Source organism: Crocuta crocuta, unplaced genomic scaffold, assembly GCF_008692635.1.
Source record: "Crocuta crocuta isolate KB4526 unplaced genomic scaffold, BGI_CrCroc_1.0 scaffold25, whole genome shotgun sequence".
Lineage (NCBI taxonomy): Eukaryota > Metazoa > Chordata > Mammalia > Carnivora > Hyaenidae > Crocuta > Crocuta crocuta.
Window position 1 is genome coordinate 6,171,205 of NW_027532015.1, and position 21,190 is coordinate 6,192,394.

Consider the following 21,190-nt stretch of genomic DNA (forward strand, 5'->3'; position numbering starts at 1 on the left):
ATTCTATAGTAATGGCTTTACTGTATATACAAATATCAAATATTGTGTTGTACACTAGGTACTAATATAACATTATGTGTCAATTATATCTCAATTTAAAAAAAGAGTACTTGTGCTTGGAAGTCTTGAAATTTTGTCACATTAGACTATCTATCATCTTAAAAGTCCTGAGCTGTTGGTGAGTATTACATATACCATCCAAATACTTTCATTATATTTTCAATAATAACTGAATAGAGGGAAAGATATACTAGCTTTAAAAGACATTATGTCTTCCTGTTCCCAGTTGCTATAAAGAATAGGGATGGAAAGTGAAAAATTATGGCCATAAATTCATTGGATTGTGAAAAAGGTCAGTGAGGACAAAGTGAACTCACTCAGTTGATATACTGCTAACCACAGCAAATCCTAATATTGCCATATTGTAAGAAAATGGTAATAACATGTTGTTAATGGACCCAAATATTGTCATGTTCTTAGACCAATAATTATATATTTAGGAATCTATAGTGAGGGAGCAATCCAAAAATAGTAACAACAATCATGAAAAAATGTATCATATTCAGTGTTTTGTGGGGGTTTTTTTGTAAAAAGAACAACAGGAAGCCACCTAAATGTACAATAATATAAGAATGGCTAAGTAATGATAGTATTTTTATTGGGTAGAATATTATGGAGCTATTAAAATGGTGTTATAAAGGTTATGCAACAGCATCAAAAGTAAAGTAGAATCCTAACTGAAAATAAGATACAGTATTATATGCACACTATTATTATAACTATGTAAAAGAAAAGGAAAAAAAGTCCATAGAATTGCAAGCAGTGCTGGTAAGAGTTGCCTTTTGGAACCTCTTATTTTCTTAGAAATGTTCATATCATTTGAGTAATTCAACTTCTGGAAATTAACCTTAAAAATTATCCAAAATGAGAAAAAATAAGGAGAGGATTAGAGAGAAGATTAATTCATCTCTGCAGCTTTTTTTTTAATTCATAAAGAACTGAAAACAGCCTAAATGTGTAGGAAGAATGAGATAGTTAAATAAATTAGAGTTTATCTATCTGCAGAATGTTATACAGCTATTAAGAATAAAAGAAATTGGGGGCGCCTGGGTGGCTTAGTCGGTTAAGCGTCCGACTTTCGCTTGGGTCATGATCTCGCGGTTCGTGGGTTCGAGCCCCGCGTCGGGCTNTCTTGTGTGGTTCAATTGGTTAAGCATCTGACTCTTGATTTCGGCTAAGGTCATGATCCCAGGGTTGTGGATGGAACCCATGTGTTGGGCTCTGCCCTGAGTGTGGAGCCTGCTTGGGATTCTCTTTGTCTCTGTCTCTGTCTCTCTCTCTCTCCCTCTGCCCTTCTCCCCTGTTCACACCCTCTCTTTCTCTAAAATAAAAGTTTAAAAAATGGAAAAAAAAAAGAATTAAAGAAATTAATGAGAAAGAAATTCATAAATTTAAAAGAAAAGGCTGTATTCATTTTAAGAACAATATAAAAATCATATTAACTGTATGATTTAAAATTATAAATAGATAAAAATACACCAAAAATTTAACAGTACATTTGCTAGAAATATATCAAAAATTAATAATCATTAATAGTGATTATAGGAAAGAAAATTCTTGATGCATGTCATCTTTCTTATGTTTTTCCATATTTCTAGTTTGCATATGATAAACATAGTAGTATATATTACTTTGATAATCAGAAAAAAATTGTGAAAGCCTAGATAGAAGAAAAATATTTGGCACTGTTTAAGGGTGGTTGACTCAGGTTTCTGTGTTTGTTTTTCTAGTTGCCACATCTTGGAATGTAATTATGTTAAATTTATAATTTCAAAAACTATAATAGTTATCAAGGTAATCCACACTACATCTTAATTTCCTTCTGGTAAGACGTGACATTAGAAACAACACTTTACATTTATGTAAGGATTTGTGAAGTATCTCACTTGTATTATTTCATTTGATTTTCACACCTGTGTAAAGTAGAAAGTGTTATCATGCTACAGCTGCAAAAATTGACTCAGAGATTAAGTATGGTACTTCAAGCCTTGTGGGAGGTTATTAACAGAACCAGTGTTGGATCCAGTGGTTAAGCTTCCAAATGCTCTCTCAGTTTCCATGGAATCATTTTCACAATTCTCATTAGGAAGAATAAAACACTATGCCATTGCAAATATGACACAAATGCTGAAACAACTAAGACACTTACTGAAAGAGAGTGATTTTGATTTGTTTTATACCTATTCTTTCCACTGTCTTCACAATGGTTAATTTTTTTTTAGAAGTTAGGCTTTGATGTTTTGGTTAGTACCTTTCCTATACAGTCTCTAATCCCTTGATATACTCAACTAATTAAGCAGTGATGTAGTCTGTGCATGAAGTACTTTTTAATTAGCCACAGTGATTCCCAAATTATTCAGTCTGGACTCAGGACCCTTAATATTCAAACTGAAATTTAGTGCATGTAAACTCTTTATTTAAATAGTGACATCTGAGATTAAGCTCAATAAAGGTTTCTATGGAAACGAACTGCAATATCAAAACTTTCCAAAACATCGAAATGACCCAATTAGAAGAGGTAAAAATAAGTAATAGAAAGAGTAGCTATCAATAGAATGGAATGGTTCATTTTACTTCTGCACATTAATTTTCATAAATGTGTCTGCATATTCATTAGAAGACCATGCAATTCATTTGCTAGTCAAGCATCTCACCTAGATAAGAATGTTACATGAAATAAAAGTTTAGTTGAAGCCAATTTCATAGAAATGAAATCATTGAAACTGAAGAGCAAGGTAAATTTACATGAATGTATACACACACAGATAACATAAACACTGCTAAAAAATAAATGACAAAATTCTAGGATTCCTGCAGCAGAAAAGATCAATAAATTTCATGAATTGGTTCCAAATAGAAAAGTTAAATAAGCCTTTGGTCTTTCTTAGAACTAAGAACAAAGGGAAATATTTCCTAAGCTTGACTCCAGGATGAGGTACAAACATAAACATCTTTATTAAAGATTGAAATCATACAAGAAGCTCTTAAAAATAGCTCTGAGTGAAGCAAAATATTAGAACAGCTCATGAATGTACATTTAAAAAATTTTCTACTATGAACATTAACCAAGTTCAAACTTTAACCTTGACATTTGCATGCACTATGACAACTGAAAACCCAAAGTGGTTTTTAAAACGTACATGGCTGCAGAATTCTAACTTTTGTCCTGAAAGTTTAGATCACAACATACTTTCCTGAAAATCCTTATGTAAAGACATCCAAGTATGTTTAGTAAGTAGTATTCTAAATTCTACTAATAAAACACAATGACTAAGTGACACATATAGTTGCAATCCAGTAATAGCCATCTTAAACTTAGCCCATCCAAAATCTATCTCCTGATCCTTCCCACTTTTCCTGGAATCTTTCCCATCTCAGTCCATGGCAACACCAGCTTTAATGCCTGTCCTTCATGCTGTGTTATTAATCTATTATAGACAACTGGCTTTGAATGGCATTTTTGCCACATTAAGCAATACTGAAGAAAGACAGGGGGCAGCAATGTCTGTATGCAGTGATGATAACACTCATAAGAATTACTGTGTTAAGAAATCTGTAAAGAAGTATGGTAAGTTAGTCATGTTAAAAAGTATGGTAGTTCCAGGGTGGGGGAGAGGAGCAGAAAAAGACATCCAGTGGAGTTCACAAAGCCCTGAAATATCTGAAACAATGTGCTCCCGTTTTCTGGCATGGCTTCAGTTCACAGTGCACAGGAACTAAATGTCCCACTGGGAAATGTCACTCCTATTTGCAGATGAGAGTGCAGAGTTTCTTGCCACCTATGTCCTATGTATTTGTCCTATCCACCTATGTCCTATGTATTTGTATACAAATACACATACACATATGTTCGTGGCATGGCCCTGAATAACATTATCTCATCTTCTCCAGACTTGTATTATGAAGCGAGTCATAAAGAAGAAAAAGGGATCAAACCAGTGCTGCTTACTTATGTCTGTGGCTAACATTTCCTAAGCATGCTTGCAATAAAATCTCTTCCCTCTGACTTGAATACTAAATACCTGAATTCTTGGTCTGCTTTTCCTTGACCTACATTATCTCTTCTTACCACTTGCTCCATCAGAGACCAAAGCAGTCTTTCCGGAATATAGAAACATGAATCCTTGGGGTAATACACACACTTTCCTCATTCTAGCTATTTTATAAATGAAGATGGTAATTTAGTCTTTGGAACTCCAGCTTTGACACCTTCTACTCTCATTCAACAAGTTGCAATTGAGCTAGCGTTGTAACCTCGGAGTTATTATTTTATGAACACGTATTACCTGTGCAGATTCTTTTAAAGTTGGGATTTTCCAGAATGTGTCCTGGTAGGCGGCACTGAAATCGATGTTGCCAGAACTCAGGAAACCAGGGATTCCTCGTATTAGTGTCCAGCCTCAGCTTCAGGAAATAATCATCAAATGACCTGACCTCTGGAGACTGCAGCTTTATTGTGATTCCCCCGTTGGCTTCCACCTCATAACCTTCAATGACTTCATCTCTGTCTGCCCATCCATCACTGAAAAAATTCAGGGATTGGGGTAGGGAGAGAGAAAGACAAAGGTCTCACAAATAGAGCTCAGCATTATACATGAATGAAGCAATTCAGCAAGGCTGAAAGTCTATTTTAAGCCAGAATTGCTACCCATTAATGATTTTGTTTTCTGGTAGAAAGTAGTAAATTCTGAAATAATAAAGTCTTGTTTGTTTGTTTTCACAGTAGTGAAAGTGATGATGATAATGATGATGATGATGATGATAGTAGCAATTGCAAGAACTAACATTTATTGAGCATTTACTAGTCATCAGATTCTGTACTATTCACATTTACTGAGTCAGAAGATGTTCAGCAACTAACTGAAGTCCCAGTGGATCCAGGTTATGGATTCAGGCAGTCTGGCTCCCAAACCCAGTGCTCTTTAGGCCACAAAACCATCAGTTGCTGTCCAAATCAGAATAAAATAAAACCCAGCCACTCAGGGCCTTCACAATAAGAGCTCAGCAAGGTTTCAAGGTTGCAACCAAGACCATTATACAAGCTGAATTTATAGGGCAGAGAATTGATTTAGCTCAGAAACATGACAACCATGGATTTTGCTCCTGGACATTGTTCAAATGTACGTCACCTAGAAGTGATCAGATGTTTCCTCTTCAGTGTTGTTTTAAAACAGCAGCATTAAGAGAAAACAATCCCACTCCCCAAAATAAAAATAATCCTCCTGCTCACTAAATGGAAGATAACTGATGCTTTATTCAGTGGGTTCAAATTTTATTTTAATGTTATCACCTTCTAAAACATTCACCTTGGTTATGAGTGATGTCTCTCCAATTTAATTCAAGTGTGCCTATGAACCAGGCCAAACCTTATGTGAGTATGGCTGTGATTCCTTTCCAAGTAGGTGTCAAAAAAAGAAATTTACACTGGATAGAGTTAAATAGGCAAATAAGACTTTATTCAAGAGTATTCCAATAGGCCAGAGACACTGAACTCCCCTCTGCTGAAACAAAAGTTAGGGAGATTTAAGTACTAGGGTAAGCTAGTGAGCTAGTGCTGGAGGACACTGAGGGGAGCTTGGTCAATGTGATTAGTCATCTGTGTTTTAAAATTGTCATTTATCTAAGTTAGGCTTCCACCTTCCCACAGAAACTGGGAAAGAGGGGTCTGCTATCACTCCTGATGATTATATTTCAAAGGATGACTTCCAGGTACCTGAGAAAAACTTCTCTGCTGTGAAACTGTCAAGAGTGTAGGAGAAAATGCACATCTTCAAGAGATAGGGAAATAATTTGTAATGCTGTTTTTTACTTGTTTGTTTTATTTTTTATTTTTAGAGAGAGAACACGCAGATGGGCAGAGGGAGAGACAGACAGACAGACAGAGAATCCCAAGCAAGCTCCATGCTCAGTGCAGAGCCTGAGACACGGGCTCCATCCCATGACCATGGGATCATGACCTGAGCCGAAATCAAGAGTTGGACACTCAATTGACTGAGCCACCCAGGTGCCCCTGACAGCATTTTTTAAATTAAATGCTTCAAGGAAAGGGGATTCAAGGGGCCCATAGTCAGAAAGAAATTTGTCTAAAGTTGAGTCAAACTAAAAAGAATATTAAGATTCTCCTGTGGTCAAGGGGTAGATTTATTTACACTCACAGAGTCGTACCTTGCAGTTTTTGGAACATAACTAACTGTTCAGTCTCTGACAGAGAAAGTGTTTTATCACTTACTTCTCACAGAGCATGGACCTGGGCCAAATATATAAGACAGACCATAGTTACCCCTTGTTATCTGAGATCAGCTGGAATACATGTGTCCTCCACTAAGCTGAGTTAATTGGTGCAGTTCTATTTCAGAATCTTCCCAGTGAACCACACAGGAGCCATATTTTCAATGACCAAGGGGTTGTAGAAGGTATAGCTGACTTAACATGATCCAGATCTAAAGAGATCTTGAGGTATAGTGTGGTCTAACCAGCCAGACCAGAGAATGTCTACATGCTTCTTCTAAATCCACTAGTTAGAGATTTTACAATTTTGTACAGATCTTTCATTTCCCTTTACCCCCTACCCTTCATTTCCTCCCTCCCTCCATTTCTCTTTCCCTCCCTCTCTTCCTTCCTTCCTTCTACATTTACCTGGATGCTTTCTTATGGTCAAGATTCAAATAGGAATAAGACACACTATCTTCTGCCCCTAATGTTACAGACTTGCGGGGGAACAAGTACTAAAAAGGAATTACAAATGCTACAAAGGTAAAAAAGGAAGAAACCAGTATCATGAGGAGAAGAGCTTGGGGATTTAACTCAGTCAAGTGTGTAGTGTGTTCATATGTATATAAGGGAGAAAGTGATTAGGGCGACTAAGAAAGTTATGTCTGAGCTGAGACCCAAAGGATGCGTCGACATTAGTCAGATGAAAAGTTGGAGAAGACTTGGTATAGAATGTTCCTGGTAGGTTATCTAATATACAGGAAAGAGCATGGGCCATTCAAAGAATTTGGAGAGTCAGTATGGCTGGAGCACAGAGAGAAGTGTGGCAGAAAGTGTGGGGATAAATCCCAGTTTAGGAGCTGTTAGCCTGACTGCAGGAAGTCCTCAAAGTGTTGTAAGCCTCTTATGTAATAAGGCCATTGAGCTCTGCTCCCTGGTGGTGAATGACCTGAGTCTTTCTAGCAAGTCCAGCTCTGCTCACCATCATTGCATATGATGTTCAGTCAAATTGATTTTAAAATAGTAGACAGACTCCTTTATCTTTCTATATGCTCAGTTTACTTAGAAAGTCTTGAACTAACTTAATTATTTAGATTTACATATATTATATCATAACTACATGTATAGCAATGTGAAGACCCAAATTATAGGGTCAAGGGTAAAGATAAAATCCACCAGGCTTTCAAGAAATTCTGCTTATGAGTATATATTTAAAATCAAAATGCCTTATAATTTAAAGAAAAAACTTACTTTTTTGACATAAAGTCTACACTTGAAGTGTGTTTCTCCCCAGGATTTATTATTATGTGAGATTTTCTGTGTGTGTGTGTGTATATAGCCTGAATAGGAAACCCACAAATTTTTTTAAGTGTATGAAATGAGCCTTCTATACTGTTTATTTGCATTTCTTTTTTTAAGAACCATTTCCAGTTTACAAAAGCACGTATCACGTATCAGTGCTAGAAGCAGAGAAGGTGTGACCTCCTGCCCTCCAACACAGCATGGGAGTAAACCATTGTCTATGAATAAACACAATTAGAAATTGTATGTTTTAGTGGGGTAGAGCCTTAGATCCCCTTTGCCTTTGTCTCAAGCCCTTCCGCCTCACTATAGATGATCTTACTCCAGAAATTAGAGTTCGTGTTAAATCCAAGAAATCATGAAATCAATGAGAACCAAGATGTGACAGAAAAAAGTATTAAACTAGGATATTAGTTGGTGAATACTGTTGAAATGTTAAATGTTAGAGGTTTTATGAGATCTTAACTCTGTCACAGGTAAGGTTAGGGAATGCTAAAAGTTGCTGAAAAGTATCCATAAAGAACCTGGTTTTTAAAAAATATATTTAAATCATTTTGTATACTTGCCAAAGATTACTTACAGAGAATTTTAAAGAATTTTTGCTGTTTAGTTGTGTTGGGATTTTTCACAAGTAGATTCTCTGTGAAGCACACTTAAAAACAGGGAGGCCGCAGCTCTCCTTCTACCTAGTTCGGGGGTTTACTCTTGTTGTTGATGATGGTGGTGGTGTAGTGTGGACTACGTGGCAGGAGATGACCTGAGGGCACCTGCTCAGCCCAGGTGTCTGCAGTGAATCCCACTGTGCTGCGTGCTGAACTCTGCGAGGCATAGTCACAGCCTCTAGCAGCTTCTGCTACCCCATCTGTTTCCCAGTGATGAGTCCCTTTTCCTATCTGGGGTCTGGAAATAAAACTGCGTAATGTGGATAAACAGGGCGAACATTTAACAGAAAGCTACAAAATATAAGAATCCTTGTTCCTTATCCCCCTCAATGTGTTTACACAACAGCTCTTTCACAAGCTCGTTCTCTTCCCTGCAATCATTGTTCTAGTCCCTGTGAAATTCCACAGTCCCAACCTGAATAATAATAAGATTTCTTCCACTGATTAAATTCTGATGGAAGCAACAAGAAAATATCATTTCTAATTCTAGCAACTATAACTGGGCAGGAGATGCCTGAGTGCCACCTTTGCATTACATAAGTTAAAATCATTTAATAAGAAAATTGGTAGTAAAAAAAAACAGAAATACAATAGTATTCACTTAAAAATAGTTTAAAAGCATTTTACAAAAATATATTTACATTCAATTAAAATAATTACAGTCTAGGGAGTAAAGCAATTTGATTTGTGTTCAGTATAAGTAATTGCATGTGCCTAATAATAAAACTATAATTCTTTAAAAATATTCTAGTCGGGCACCTGGATGGCTCAGTCAGTTAAGTGTCTGACTCTTAATTTCAGCTCAGGTCATGATCTCCTTGTTCGTGAGTTCAAGCCGCACACTGGGCAGTGTGCTGAAAGGGTGGAGCCTGCTTCAAATTCTCTGTCTCCCTCTCTCTGCCCCTCCCTTACTTTATTTCTCAAAAATAAATAAATATTTAAAAATATATACATTCCAGAGATGACCATATAACCAAAAAATGAGAAAGGATAATAAAAATCGTTTTTAAAAAAAATAAACAAGCACAAAAGTCTATAAATACAATGCTCACCATACTTACAAAGGTTGAAGAAATGTCACATGATTCAATTTACATCAAGTGATGTCAATTGTGGGAAATTTTATGGTAGTAATGGCAGCTTTTCCAATAAGAATTCAGACTGGCTTTATTCATTCGGCATTTATGCGCTAAAAATCTTGAACGAGTTAGGCACTTTGCTTATGGCCGCAGATCTATTGCTAAGCAGTTCAGGTGCAGCCCCTGCTCTCCAGGCAGTCACAGGGATGGGGAGGACTAGCCACTGAATACCCAAGAGCCACAGAGAGTTGTAGCAGTGAAAGCAAAGGAAGGCAGGCTACAGAAGAATAGGGAAAGGAAAGGGTCATGTCAAGGGAGGTTCTGCCGTTGTGGAAGTTACATCTAAGATGAAACTTATAGGATGCATTGAAGCCGCACAGTAAAGAGAGAGACGGAAGAAGGACCTCCCAGAGGGGACAAAGCGGTCAAACAGCAAGGTGTTCAGTTTGCTTAAGGTGTGCAAGGTAAAGAATAAGACAAGCCTGTGAGATGTAGAAGAACCTGAACATCCTTTTTCTTTTTGAGATTACTTATCTATTTTGAGAAAGAGAGAGAGAGAGATGGAGGGGCAGAGATAGAGGGAGAGAGAATCCCAAGTAGGCTCTGCTGTGTCAGCACAGAGCCCTACAGGGAGCTTGATCTCATGAACCGTGAGATCATGACCTAAGCCCAAATCAAGAGTCTCACACTTAGCCTACTGAGCCAGCTAGGCATCCCAGAACATCCTTGTTAATGGTTTTGGATTTTATTTTTAAGGTGGTGAGAAATTACATGACTAGGTTTGTTTTAGAAAGGTCATTCTAAAATTACTTAGACTATAGATACTTGTGAAATTTCTTTGGTTCTAGAATTCTCTAGACAAAAACTGTGGAAATACACCACAGACGTGGGCGCGCGCACACACACACACACACACACATGCACACTCACAGGCTAATACATTGTAATACAAAGGCACAGTGAAGGAGTTGATGAACCAGGACTGGGGGTAGTAGTTACAATTAGTTGCTAGTTAATTTTAAAATTAGCTGCTGCCAACTCACCACAAATATAAAACTGACACAAGATGAAGGTATTCCTTATTTAATTATGTAGGACAGGCACTTAGAGGTCATCAACTCACTGGAAAACAGAAGAGAGGATGAGGAGATACCTTTCCCTTTTATTTTCCTGTCCTGCTAGAATTAGAATTCAAGCAGAAGCCTCACTTTTAGCCCTGTGGTGTTCTGGTAGAAAAGTGACTGAAGTAGAGGAGAGAATGAGATGGTGGCAAAAGGCAAAAGAGGAAAAATGAAGGGAATTTTGAAGAGTGGAAATTTCACATGTAGGAGATCAATGTCAGATAAATAATTTTTTCCCCAAATGCTCCTCACCCCATCCCCCAACTCACCTCTGACATCCTGAGCCTGAAATCATCTGCCACCCAGGGACTTGTGACTATCCCCTAGCAGGGCAAAGATGATCAATATTGCCCACAACCATGCACATTTGGGAAGATTTCCTAAAACTTCTACAGACCAAGTTTTCACGTATCAAAGACAGTTTTAAGCCAGTGTGAAAGAAGGGTGGGTCAATGAGGGGAATAAGTGGATAAGTGGGTCTTTTTTCTTCCTTCAAGTTCCACTACCAGGGTAGTACCCCATTCTGTCTAATCCTGAGAGACAAAATGAAATAGGAATTGGCTACTGAAACTGTCTAAGCCTCTGTTTCCTCACCTATAAAATGACGGTGGCAATGCTATCAATTTGAATTATGTGTGAATTAAATTATATGATCCATGTGAAATAGTTAGCATAGTCTAGCCCATGATAAAATCTTACTAGATGTTTACAATTTTTCATCATCAGTCTCCTCATGATCCATCCCATGTCTGAGCTCTATCTGCATAGGGGAAAGATTTCTCTATGAAAGCACTATTCACAGCGTGCCAAAGACTAGTGCCAGTTCATAAACTGTTACCATTCAAAGAGGAAGTAAGACAGAGACTGAGACTAAGCATTTAGAAAAATCTATAACAGTGAGACATGTTGTAAGATCTAAGAACATGATATGTGGACCCCTGTCATTGCATAGGGTGTAAGCACTTCATTTTACAATTTATATGGTCTTGAGTTACAGCCTGTAACTCAAGCTGTATGCATGCCATATGCAGTAGACCCATGTCATAGTGTGTGACATTTCATGGTTACTTTGCCAACTGTAACCCAAAAGTATAGAAACATCCAAGAACATACAAGCATTTATTTTTATGTACTTGATTTTAAAATCACTTTAAATTTTAAATTGAGCCTATTTTATAACCTACCATATAAGAGTAATTTCTAAATTAGGGAAATATAATTCTCATCATTTACTTTAACTCCATTTATATGGCCATACAGACTTCACTGGATTTTTTTAATGAGAAAAAATATCTAATCTGCTGAATGTGGCAATAGTAGTACTTGAATATGGATAGTGGAAATGATTCCATGGAAATGAGGGCAAAAGAGTTCTCATGAAAATTACCTGAAAATATATCCACTCATATATTGGATTTGCTTTTTATCCCCAATTTATGGTGAAGTGCTGAAACCATAGTGTATTATTTGTGGAGTTGTTTTACCTAATAAATTTGCAAAATCATGAAAATTTACTAATAATTTCTACATAAAACATTAAAAATAAAATTTAAAGCCAAACAATTCTTTGAAACAAGATGTATTAAATTAAAAATCTGATAGAAGTCTATGTTCAATAGTCTACACAAAACAGTGTTTCATGGGCTTTAAATAAAGTGGCATTTTGGGTTGCTAAGACTAAAATACACATACAGTTGCCAAGACATCAGTGAATGACTGCATCAAAGATATTTGCTTAGAAATGTTTGCTGATTCTGGTAAAGAAAGTAGCTCAAATTTTACTTTCTGATGCATCATAGCTCGATGACTTCTGAAACTGCCTAATGATATGGAAAACCAATTCCTTGAATAAATGAAGCTGGCAAAGCATTCTTTCATTGTAACTTGACAAATGTGCAGATAAATTCTTACGTGGCAGTTCTTTTAGTATGTGTGCAATTTGAAAATGATGAAGATTTAAAGGAAGAAAATTCTTCTCTTATTTAAATTCTCTTTTAGCTTCAATGCTGAGAAACACAACTACCCTTAGATATGATAAAATTATGGACAATCACTTTGTCAAAAAGTGTGGCTGGCAGTTTATGTTTTGGTAAGGGGTATGTTCTTCTGCTGCAACTGCCACCATCAGGGAAACATCCTGGAGTAGTTACCTAAGTAGCTTGTGAGAGAATGCAATTCAATGCTATGCTTTCTTCTTTGAGAAGGTCTTGATTTAAAAAAATATCAGTGAAATAAAGAACACCTTGTGACATAATACAAATTTTGTGTTATGTAAGAACCAGTGCACTGAAGGTGGCTTTCACTGGCCCATTAGAACTGATCGTTAGCATTTTTTCCCAAATGCTGTGCTCTGTGTCTTAATATTGGTAGAATGAAATTATTCATAATGGAGATACATACTTCAAAGAAATCAGTAACTGCTATTAAGTTAGGGCTTCTGTCTTATCGACTTTTTTCCCCACACAGCCAATTGTGATAATATAGAACCTGACCATAAACAGCCATTCTTAGTATTGAGAGGAAAAGCTATGTCAAGAGTGAACTATAGAACAAACAGTGTTTCTTCAGGACAAGAAATAACTTTGGTCTCAATATTTAAATATATCAACAGGAAAGCCTGACTTTCTTTATTGACTGATATCTTTGATATAGTTAATGATCTTTTTATTTCCTGAAAAGAAAAAATTCTTTTTTTTTTTGACAGGAGCTGACTATATCTTCACGTGGCCTTTACTCAGTGCCTACATGCAGACAGTATGAGAAAGACAGATAGACAACAAGCTCTCTGGTATTTTTTTTTCTTATAAGGACACTAATCCTATTGGATCAGGGTCCAACCTCATGACCTCATTTAATTTTAATTATCTCACTAAAGGCCCTATCTCCCAACACAGTCACATTGGACATTAGGTCTTTAACATATGAATTTTGAGGGAACAGAATTCAGTGCACAGTAGATGTAATTTTATTAAATTTCCTATTCATTAAAAAATCCTCACATAAGAAATTAGTGGATCCAGAATTCTTTTATTTCATCAAAAGATAATTTAAATCGAACTAAAAAGTTATGGAATAAGTTATTGGAATTAGCTACTGATTAAAGATTGAAGATGATTTTTGAAAATAGAGCATCACTCACTTTACTTGGGATCAAAAATTTTAAATGAATGCCCCAAACTCACTGAGGTTGCTGTAAAATCTTCCTTCCATTTCCATCAGCACACATCTGTGATGCTGCTTATCCTATTAGGAATGTCATAAAAATTAAATAAGGAAGTAAAGTACATATGCATTATCCTATGCAAGCATAATAGTTAAACCAAACCATATTAGATAATTTAATGAACTCATTGTCATATTAAAATTTTAAATATTGATATGCATGGTGTTTGTTAGAAGGGTACATACAGGCATTCAACATAGGAAAACTTACTTCACTTGTCACTTTTTATTTACAATTATAGAACATCTAAAAGTTAGGAGTATAATAGTAATATTCTCTACTAATCACCCATGGCCACAATTTCAATGAACAATGAGTATGTTTTAGTAATCCTTTTCTTTATTTTTATTATATTTACTGAAATGAGATTTTGTGTCTGATAAATATAATGATACAACTTTGGGGTTGTATTCTGCATGTCTTTATGCTGTATTTGACTTCCTAGTAATTTTCTTAATTTTATTTAACCTAAGTTCCTAACTAGATTGAAATTAAAAAGAAGGATGGGGGGGGAGAAGAGAAAGGAGGAGGAGGAGGAGAAGAAGGGGAAGGGGAAAAGGGGGAAGAAAAAAGGGAAGAAGAGGGAGATACAGAAGCACTGTTCTGGAAGATGTTAAGATAAAGTTGTAAAAAGTTGTTAAGGGAAAGGTTATGCTAGTTCAACAGTTCAAAAAGAAATACCTCAAAAACTCCATTTAGATGCTCATCGTAAATGAATCCATGACCACCAAGTAGAGACTTTTTATTTTGTTGAGAAGGCTGTGATGACGTCATTCCTTAGTGCAAAATTTTACAGATTTAAATTACAAATCTCTGCTCTCTGTTTTAAATCCCTGGCTGTTTTATTGCCACTAAACCCTTATTTTTCATATCCCTATGCCATCCAAGTGAGAGACTTCAGTTTCCCAGATAACTGTTAAGAACCCACTGAGGGGAAGCAAGAGACCCATTAGAAAAACAGTACAATACAGAGCCAAAGTGATTCTGATTAAAACATAAATCAGATCCTGGTATTTCTTTGTCTAAAATCCACCAATGCCTTTTCTTCTCACCCAAAGCCTTGTAATGAGTACCTCAAAAGGCCCCACACACTCTGATCCTCATTACCTCTCTCATCTTTACTATTTTAACCTTGGTTCCACTCCAGTCACACTGACCACCCTACTGATCCTCCATGAACAAGGATGACCTGGCCTTAGGATATCTGCACTGGCTATTCTCTGCCTGAAATTTTGGGATTCTATTCACTTGGGTATTTTCATGGCTCACTCTTTTTTTTTAAATAGTTTATTGTCAAGTTGGTTTCCACATAACACCCAGTGCTCATCCCAACAAGTGCCCTCCTCCATGCTCATCACCCCTTTCCCCTCCCCCCCACTCCCATCAGCCCTCAGTTTGTTCTCAGCATTCAAGAGTCTCTCACGGTTTGCCTCCCTCCCTCTCCCCAACTATTTTACCCTTCTTCTCCCACTTAATCCTCTAGTAACTTCCTCCTAATCCAACTATATGGGCAAACATATGGTAGCTGTTCTTCTCTGCCTGACTTATTTCGCTCACAGCATAACACCCTCAAGGTCCATCCACATTGCTACACATGGCCAGATTTCATTCTTTCTCATTGCCGTGTAGTATTCCATTGTATAGATCAACCACATCTTCTTGATCCATTCGTCAGTTGATGGAAACTTAGGCTCTTTCCATGTTTTGGCTATTGTTGAGAGTGCTGCTATGAACATTGGGGTCCATGTGCCCCTATACATAAGCACTCCTGTATCCCTTGGGTAAATACCTAGCAGTGCTATTGCTGGGTCATAGGGGAGTTCTATTGTTAATTTTTTGAGGAACCTCCACACTGTTTTCCAGAGGGGCTGCAACAGTTTACATTCCTAACAACAGTGTAGGAGGGTGCCCGTTTCTCTGCATCCTTGCCAGCATCTAGAGTCTCCTGATTTGTTCATTTCCACCACTCTGACCGGCGTGAGGTGGTATCTCAGTGTGGTTTTGATTTGTATTTCCCTGATGAGGAGGGATGCTGAGCATCATTTCATGTGTCTGTTGGCCATCTGGATGTCCTCTTTGTAGAAGTGTCTGTTCATGTCTTCTGCCCATTTCTTCACTGGATTATTTGCTTTTTGGGTGTGGAGTTTGGTGAGTTCCTTATAGATTTTGGATATTAACCCTTTATCTGATATGTCATTTGCAACTATCTTTTCCCATTCTGTTGGTTGCCTATTAGTTTTATGTATTGTTTCCTTTACTATGCAGAAGCTTTTAATCTTGATGAGGTCCCAATAGTTCATTTTTGCTCTTGATTCCATTGCCTTTGGGGATGTGTCAAGTAAGAAAGTTCATGGCTCACTCTTTCATTCCCTTCATGTCTGCTTAAATATCACATTCACAGTGTGTTCTTTCTCTATTTAAAATTGGGCCCCTTCTCTCTATTTCTTTTTTCTCATTAAAATTTATCACTATCCAGGGAAAAAGCATCCAACTCTTGATCTCAGCTAAGGTCATGATCTCACGGTTTGTAAGATCAAGCTCCAAGTTGGGCTGTGAGATGACTGTGAGGAACCTGCTTGGGATTCTCTCTTTCCCTCTCTCTCTGTCCCTCATCCACTCACGTGCATATGTGCTCTCTCGTTCTCTCTCAAAATAAATAAAATTTAAAAAATAAAATACATTGGAAAGGTGCTTTTAAAAATATTTATCACTACCTGGCATGCCATGTAAATACATTTTCTTTATTCCTCTAGTGAAATGGAAGCTCCATTCCAGAAAGCAGAAAGGTTTTTTATCATTTTTGTCCACTTATGTAACTCAAGCATTTATAACAGTTGTTAGCTCCTAGTAGGTATTCATTATATATTTGTTAAATGAATTAATGGATAAAAATGTATGAACCAATTTGTATTTAAGAATTCATAGAGAATACTATAATAGTGATATGTGGGGGGTTGTTCATACCAGTTGGCAACAATCCATTGTTAGCATCTTTTCCCAGCTCTGTTTTGAGTAACTTCCTGTTGAAGAGTTGAAACTGGCCATACTGAGAGTATTTACTTCATGGGTATATCCGATTTTCTAACAAAGTACCACAAACAGGAAGAGTCACAACTGAAAGTTATTCTCTCATAGTTATAGAGGCTCTAAGTCTGAAATCATGGTGGCAGCAGGAAAATGCTCTGAGACTCTGTGTAGAATCCTTCCCTGCAACTTCTGAGCTTCTGATAGTGACCACCCATCCATGGCACTCCTTAGGTTGCAGCTACATTACTCTAAACCCTGCCTCTTTGGTCACATGGTATTCTCCCCTGTGTGTCTGTGCCTCTGTGTCTCTTCTCCACTTATAAAGACATCAGTAATGGTGGATTAAAGGTCTACTCTGCTCCACTACAACTTCGTCCTAACTTATTACACTTGAAGCAATTCTATTTCCAAATAAGGCCATATTTTGAGGTACTGGGGGTTAGGACTTTAATACATCTTTTTTGAAGATACAATTTAATCCATAAAAATGAGCAAGCACTAGAAATCAAGGCTTTACTGTTCTGCTTTGTTTCATTTTTTAAGAGAATCAGTTGTTAAACATTTACAGCACACCACTAATTAAAACATGCTGTGACATTTTCTCTGAAATTCAGGATTAGTGGTAAACTCTGACCTGTTAGATGAGCTAAAGGAGATCTAAATGATTATTGTTTACTTCTAAAATATCCATAATAGAAGTTAAAAGCTATTATTTTTTTAAATAAACATTTATAAAACACCCAGAAAACTGACCAAACAGTTTCAGCCTAACAAATACTATAAAATTTTAAAAAGAAAATGTATAGTTTATACCTGCAGCTATTTGAATTTGAGAACAATAATTATATATTTTTTTAAAAAATGTTTATTTATTTTGAGATGGGTGTAGGGGCAGAGAAAGTTGGAGGGAGAGAATCTCAAGCAGGCTCTGTGCTGTCAGTGCAGAGCTGGATGTGGGGCTCAATCTCACAAACCGTGAAATACTGACCTGAGCCAAAATCAAGAATTGGCCACTCAACCAACTGAGCCACCCAAGTACCCCATGATTACAGCTTCTGCATTAGAATCAGATACGTACACTTATGTATTCTTTAGGTCCCTCAGCTTTGAGTTGCTCTTAATGATAAGATGAATCATATCTAGGATTTAGTAAATCATTCTAATAATACAGTAAAATGTATACAAAGTTATCATATATCTGTAGGGTACTTTTTTATTTTACATTCATATAATTCATTTAGAGTAAATTTGATTCATTGAAGAAATAATCTAGATCTTCCAAAATCAGCTGATTCAAATATTTTGCATTCTTTCATTTAATAAATATTTATTGATATCCTACTTAGGACCTGAAGATAATTAATGAATAAGATGAGAAATATATTTGCTCTCATTTAAATTCATAGGTTGGATTTCTACTTCCAGCCTAGACAGAGTAACAAATACCAACTTTATTCTTCTGTCTGAAACAACTAAAACACTGGACAAAATATATTAAAAAATGGCTCTCAAGACATTTTACATCAAGCATTGCAAGACAGTGATCTCTATGAAGTGAGCAACAAATGAGATGAGCCCTAGAATATTTTGAGCTTACTGCTTGGAGGTTTCCAAATCATGACTCAGAAAGGCAGGGGAGAGAGGAGTGGGAAGGCATGGACTCAGGCATAGTCCAGTGGATTCACTGAGTTCAGTGAGAGTTGAAAGTCAGGAAAAACCAAGGTGGCTAAAGTCCACAGGACAAAGCGCTGGAGAGGGAAGAGCTTTAAAGACAGAATAGTCTGCAGTAATTCTCTCAAAAGTATTCAGTTGAATATTAGACAGCCCATGCATGTGATGAAGTTATATAAGACTGAAGAAAAAATCAACCAAGAAAATTTGAGGGCATAGTGCCTGGAGGTCACACAGAGTTGGGAATAATAATTATTCCCAAGAGCCAGAACAGAAAAGTCATGTTTCACAGGAAAATGGCTAAAGTACTAAGAAGGATATTGTCCCAATAGTTGGGAAAAATTAGTTCTGGACTAAATGCTTCTCTGGTCTTGGCTAACAAAGCTTAAAAGCAAGATGAAAAAGGACCAAATTATTTCCAAATAACTTCACTTTCTCCCATAAGTAGCTCAAGAATATTTTTAAGAAATACAGAATTTCCAGTATTATAAAGGTAAAATTCACAATGTCTGGCATCCAATAAATATTATCAGGTATATAAATTCATATGTGGAGTGAGGGGGAAAAGAGATATTAAAGTGATGAATAATACCAAAAAATTATCACACAGTGATACAGGTTAGGTAGAGTATTTCTTAAAAGTCATGTGATATAAATGAAGAAGGGTATATTGTATATTGGGTGGTCACGGAAGCACCTCTGAAAAGATAACACTTCAGTGGATATCTGAAGATAGTCTAAATTTTCTAAGTCTTTGTTGGGCAATGAGAAGGTGTTCTCATTTTGGTTACCTAGACTGAGGAGTCTGAGACTGATGAGTGATTCTGAAAGCAAAGCTGGACAAATCTCTCAGGCCACTGGAGCTCAAAGCAAGTCACAACTCTTACCTGCACTTCAGCATACCCCATTTTTTGCATAATTATTAGCCCAGAAATACCTCCATGTTCAAATTCAAAGGTATCCCAAGTTGCTTTCAGAAAAATTATAAAATCATGCTCTGAGGGAACTCAATATGGCTCAAAAAACATATTGTGTTACAGCAAGCTATCACCTGTGAGATCCCACTAGGACTAGGTCAGGATGGACCCATTTGGAGCTTAAATTCTGTGAGGTTTGAATTTGAGGTGTTAGCTTTTGACTTCACTGGAGTTAAAACTGAGCTATCCAACAGGTTTCACCTCATTATTAAAATTTCCATTACCATTTAATTTTTTTAGTGGCTTCTGGTTCTAAAGCAGTCCCAAGCCAAGGTGAGAGAAGGGGTCTGCTTAGAGATAGTGGACTGGAAGCAAGAGCCATGTATGTTTCTGTGAAATAGAGAAAAAAAGAGGTGTTCCTTTATGGAAGACAATAGATAATCTAACTCCATTTGATTTAATATCACTTGATCTTCGCCAAAAGGCTGAGAAGCAATTGATTTAATATTAGATGAGAAAAGGGCATATGAGTACACATGGAGGCAGAGAAGGTAGGTACAATGAATAATAATGAATAAGAGGCTTATAAAATAAAAGTAGAGGAATGAGTTTTGAAGATCCTGAGTTATTATCAGCAATCGTGTGTGTCTGGGCAGTTTCTTGAGTTGCAGAGTCATTGGATGACTAAAATGAAACTCGGAGATGAGAGTTCTCACAGCAAGAATAATTCTTCAGTGTCACAGATAGTGTAGCTTTGTGTCCTCAGTAGCTAGTTGTAGAAGAAAGGAACGCAAGAACAAAGGAAGGGAGGGAGAAAAAAGGAGTAAGAAATGAGCATATGAAGTCCATAGTGGTGGGGTGTTATCAGTACACACGTGGAGAGCTAAGTTTCCAGTGCTGCTTTCTTTCTTATATTCTGAGATGACAACCGTGCTGTCAGAGTCTCTTGCTGTTCTTTCTTTAAACTGATTTATTTTTCTTACTTGAACAAAAGGTCAAAGCACAGCAATTTGTGGCTTTTCAAAAGTGAATCCAATGGTTCAGTAACTTCATTCATGGATTCTCTTAATAGACTCAATGTAAATTATCCTAATCTCTAATTTTTAGATTCTACCATTTAGAGGGAAAAAGTGTTCTTACTAACTTTAGATCAATAGACATATGACTCTGTAAATTCACTCTGATTGTTCATACTATTACTGATTTTTTTCATTAAAAGTAGATTTTTTTTAATTTGCTAAAAATTTTCATAACATAGTCACCTAAATTCATTATAGATATTCTCCTTACTACAATTACCTGGAAATACAAAGTAAAAAATGCTCAAGAACAAAAAGCAAATCTCAGGTGCTAGAAATGGCAAGTACAATCAAAGCCAAATGGGGTGTCTGGGTGGCTCAGTCAGTTAAGTGTTCAACTCTTCATATCAGCTCAGGTCATAATCCTATAGTCATGAGATTGAGCCCTGCATCAGGCTCCACACTGAGTGTGCAGTGTGCTTAAGATCCTGACAGTAACACCATAGTATAAAGCTGGGAGACTTGACAGTTTGCAAAATCCAATAGAGTGGAACTGAGAAGTGTTGCCCACCAGACAGAGAAGACTTGAAATCAGTCCAAGGACAAGGGTTGATAAAACATAAGGAAAAGTCAGAATGCACTTGTGTGATGTCTGAATTTTTATAAGCTATATCGTACAAGAGCCATAAGCACAGAAATTATCATAAAAATTGGCCCAAGATTATGGAAGCCCTCTAGCATCTGAATGAAATGTCATTTAAAGTCAATATTTAAAGATACTTTCAATATCTAGGGAACTTTAAATCCTCATCAAAAAATAAGCGTACTAAGATAAACTCATAAACATGCACACATGTGTGCATGTGCATGCACACTCACAGTATTAACTGCAAAACCCA

At 36.6% G+C, this 21,190-nt stretch overlaps 1 protein-coding gene across 1 annotated transcript in view; it reads right to left on the minus strand.

The window, feature by feature from the left end:
* Positions 1–21,190, minus strand: part of GRM1 (glutamate metabotropic receptor 1) — a 398,454-nt gene that overhangs the window by 102,309 nt on the left and 274,955 nt on the right. The window contains exon 3 of the mRNA XM_077776070.1: positions 4,347–4,582. Within this exon, the coding sequence (XP_077632196.1) occupies positions 4,347–4,582 (236 nt within the window). The remainder of the gene's footprint in view (positions 1–4,346; positions 4,583–21,190) is intronic.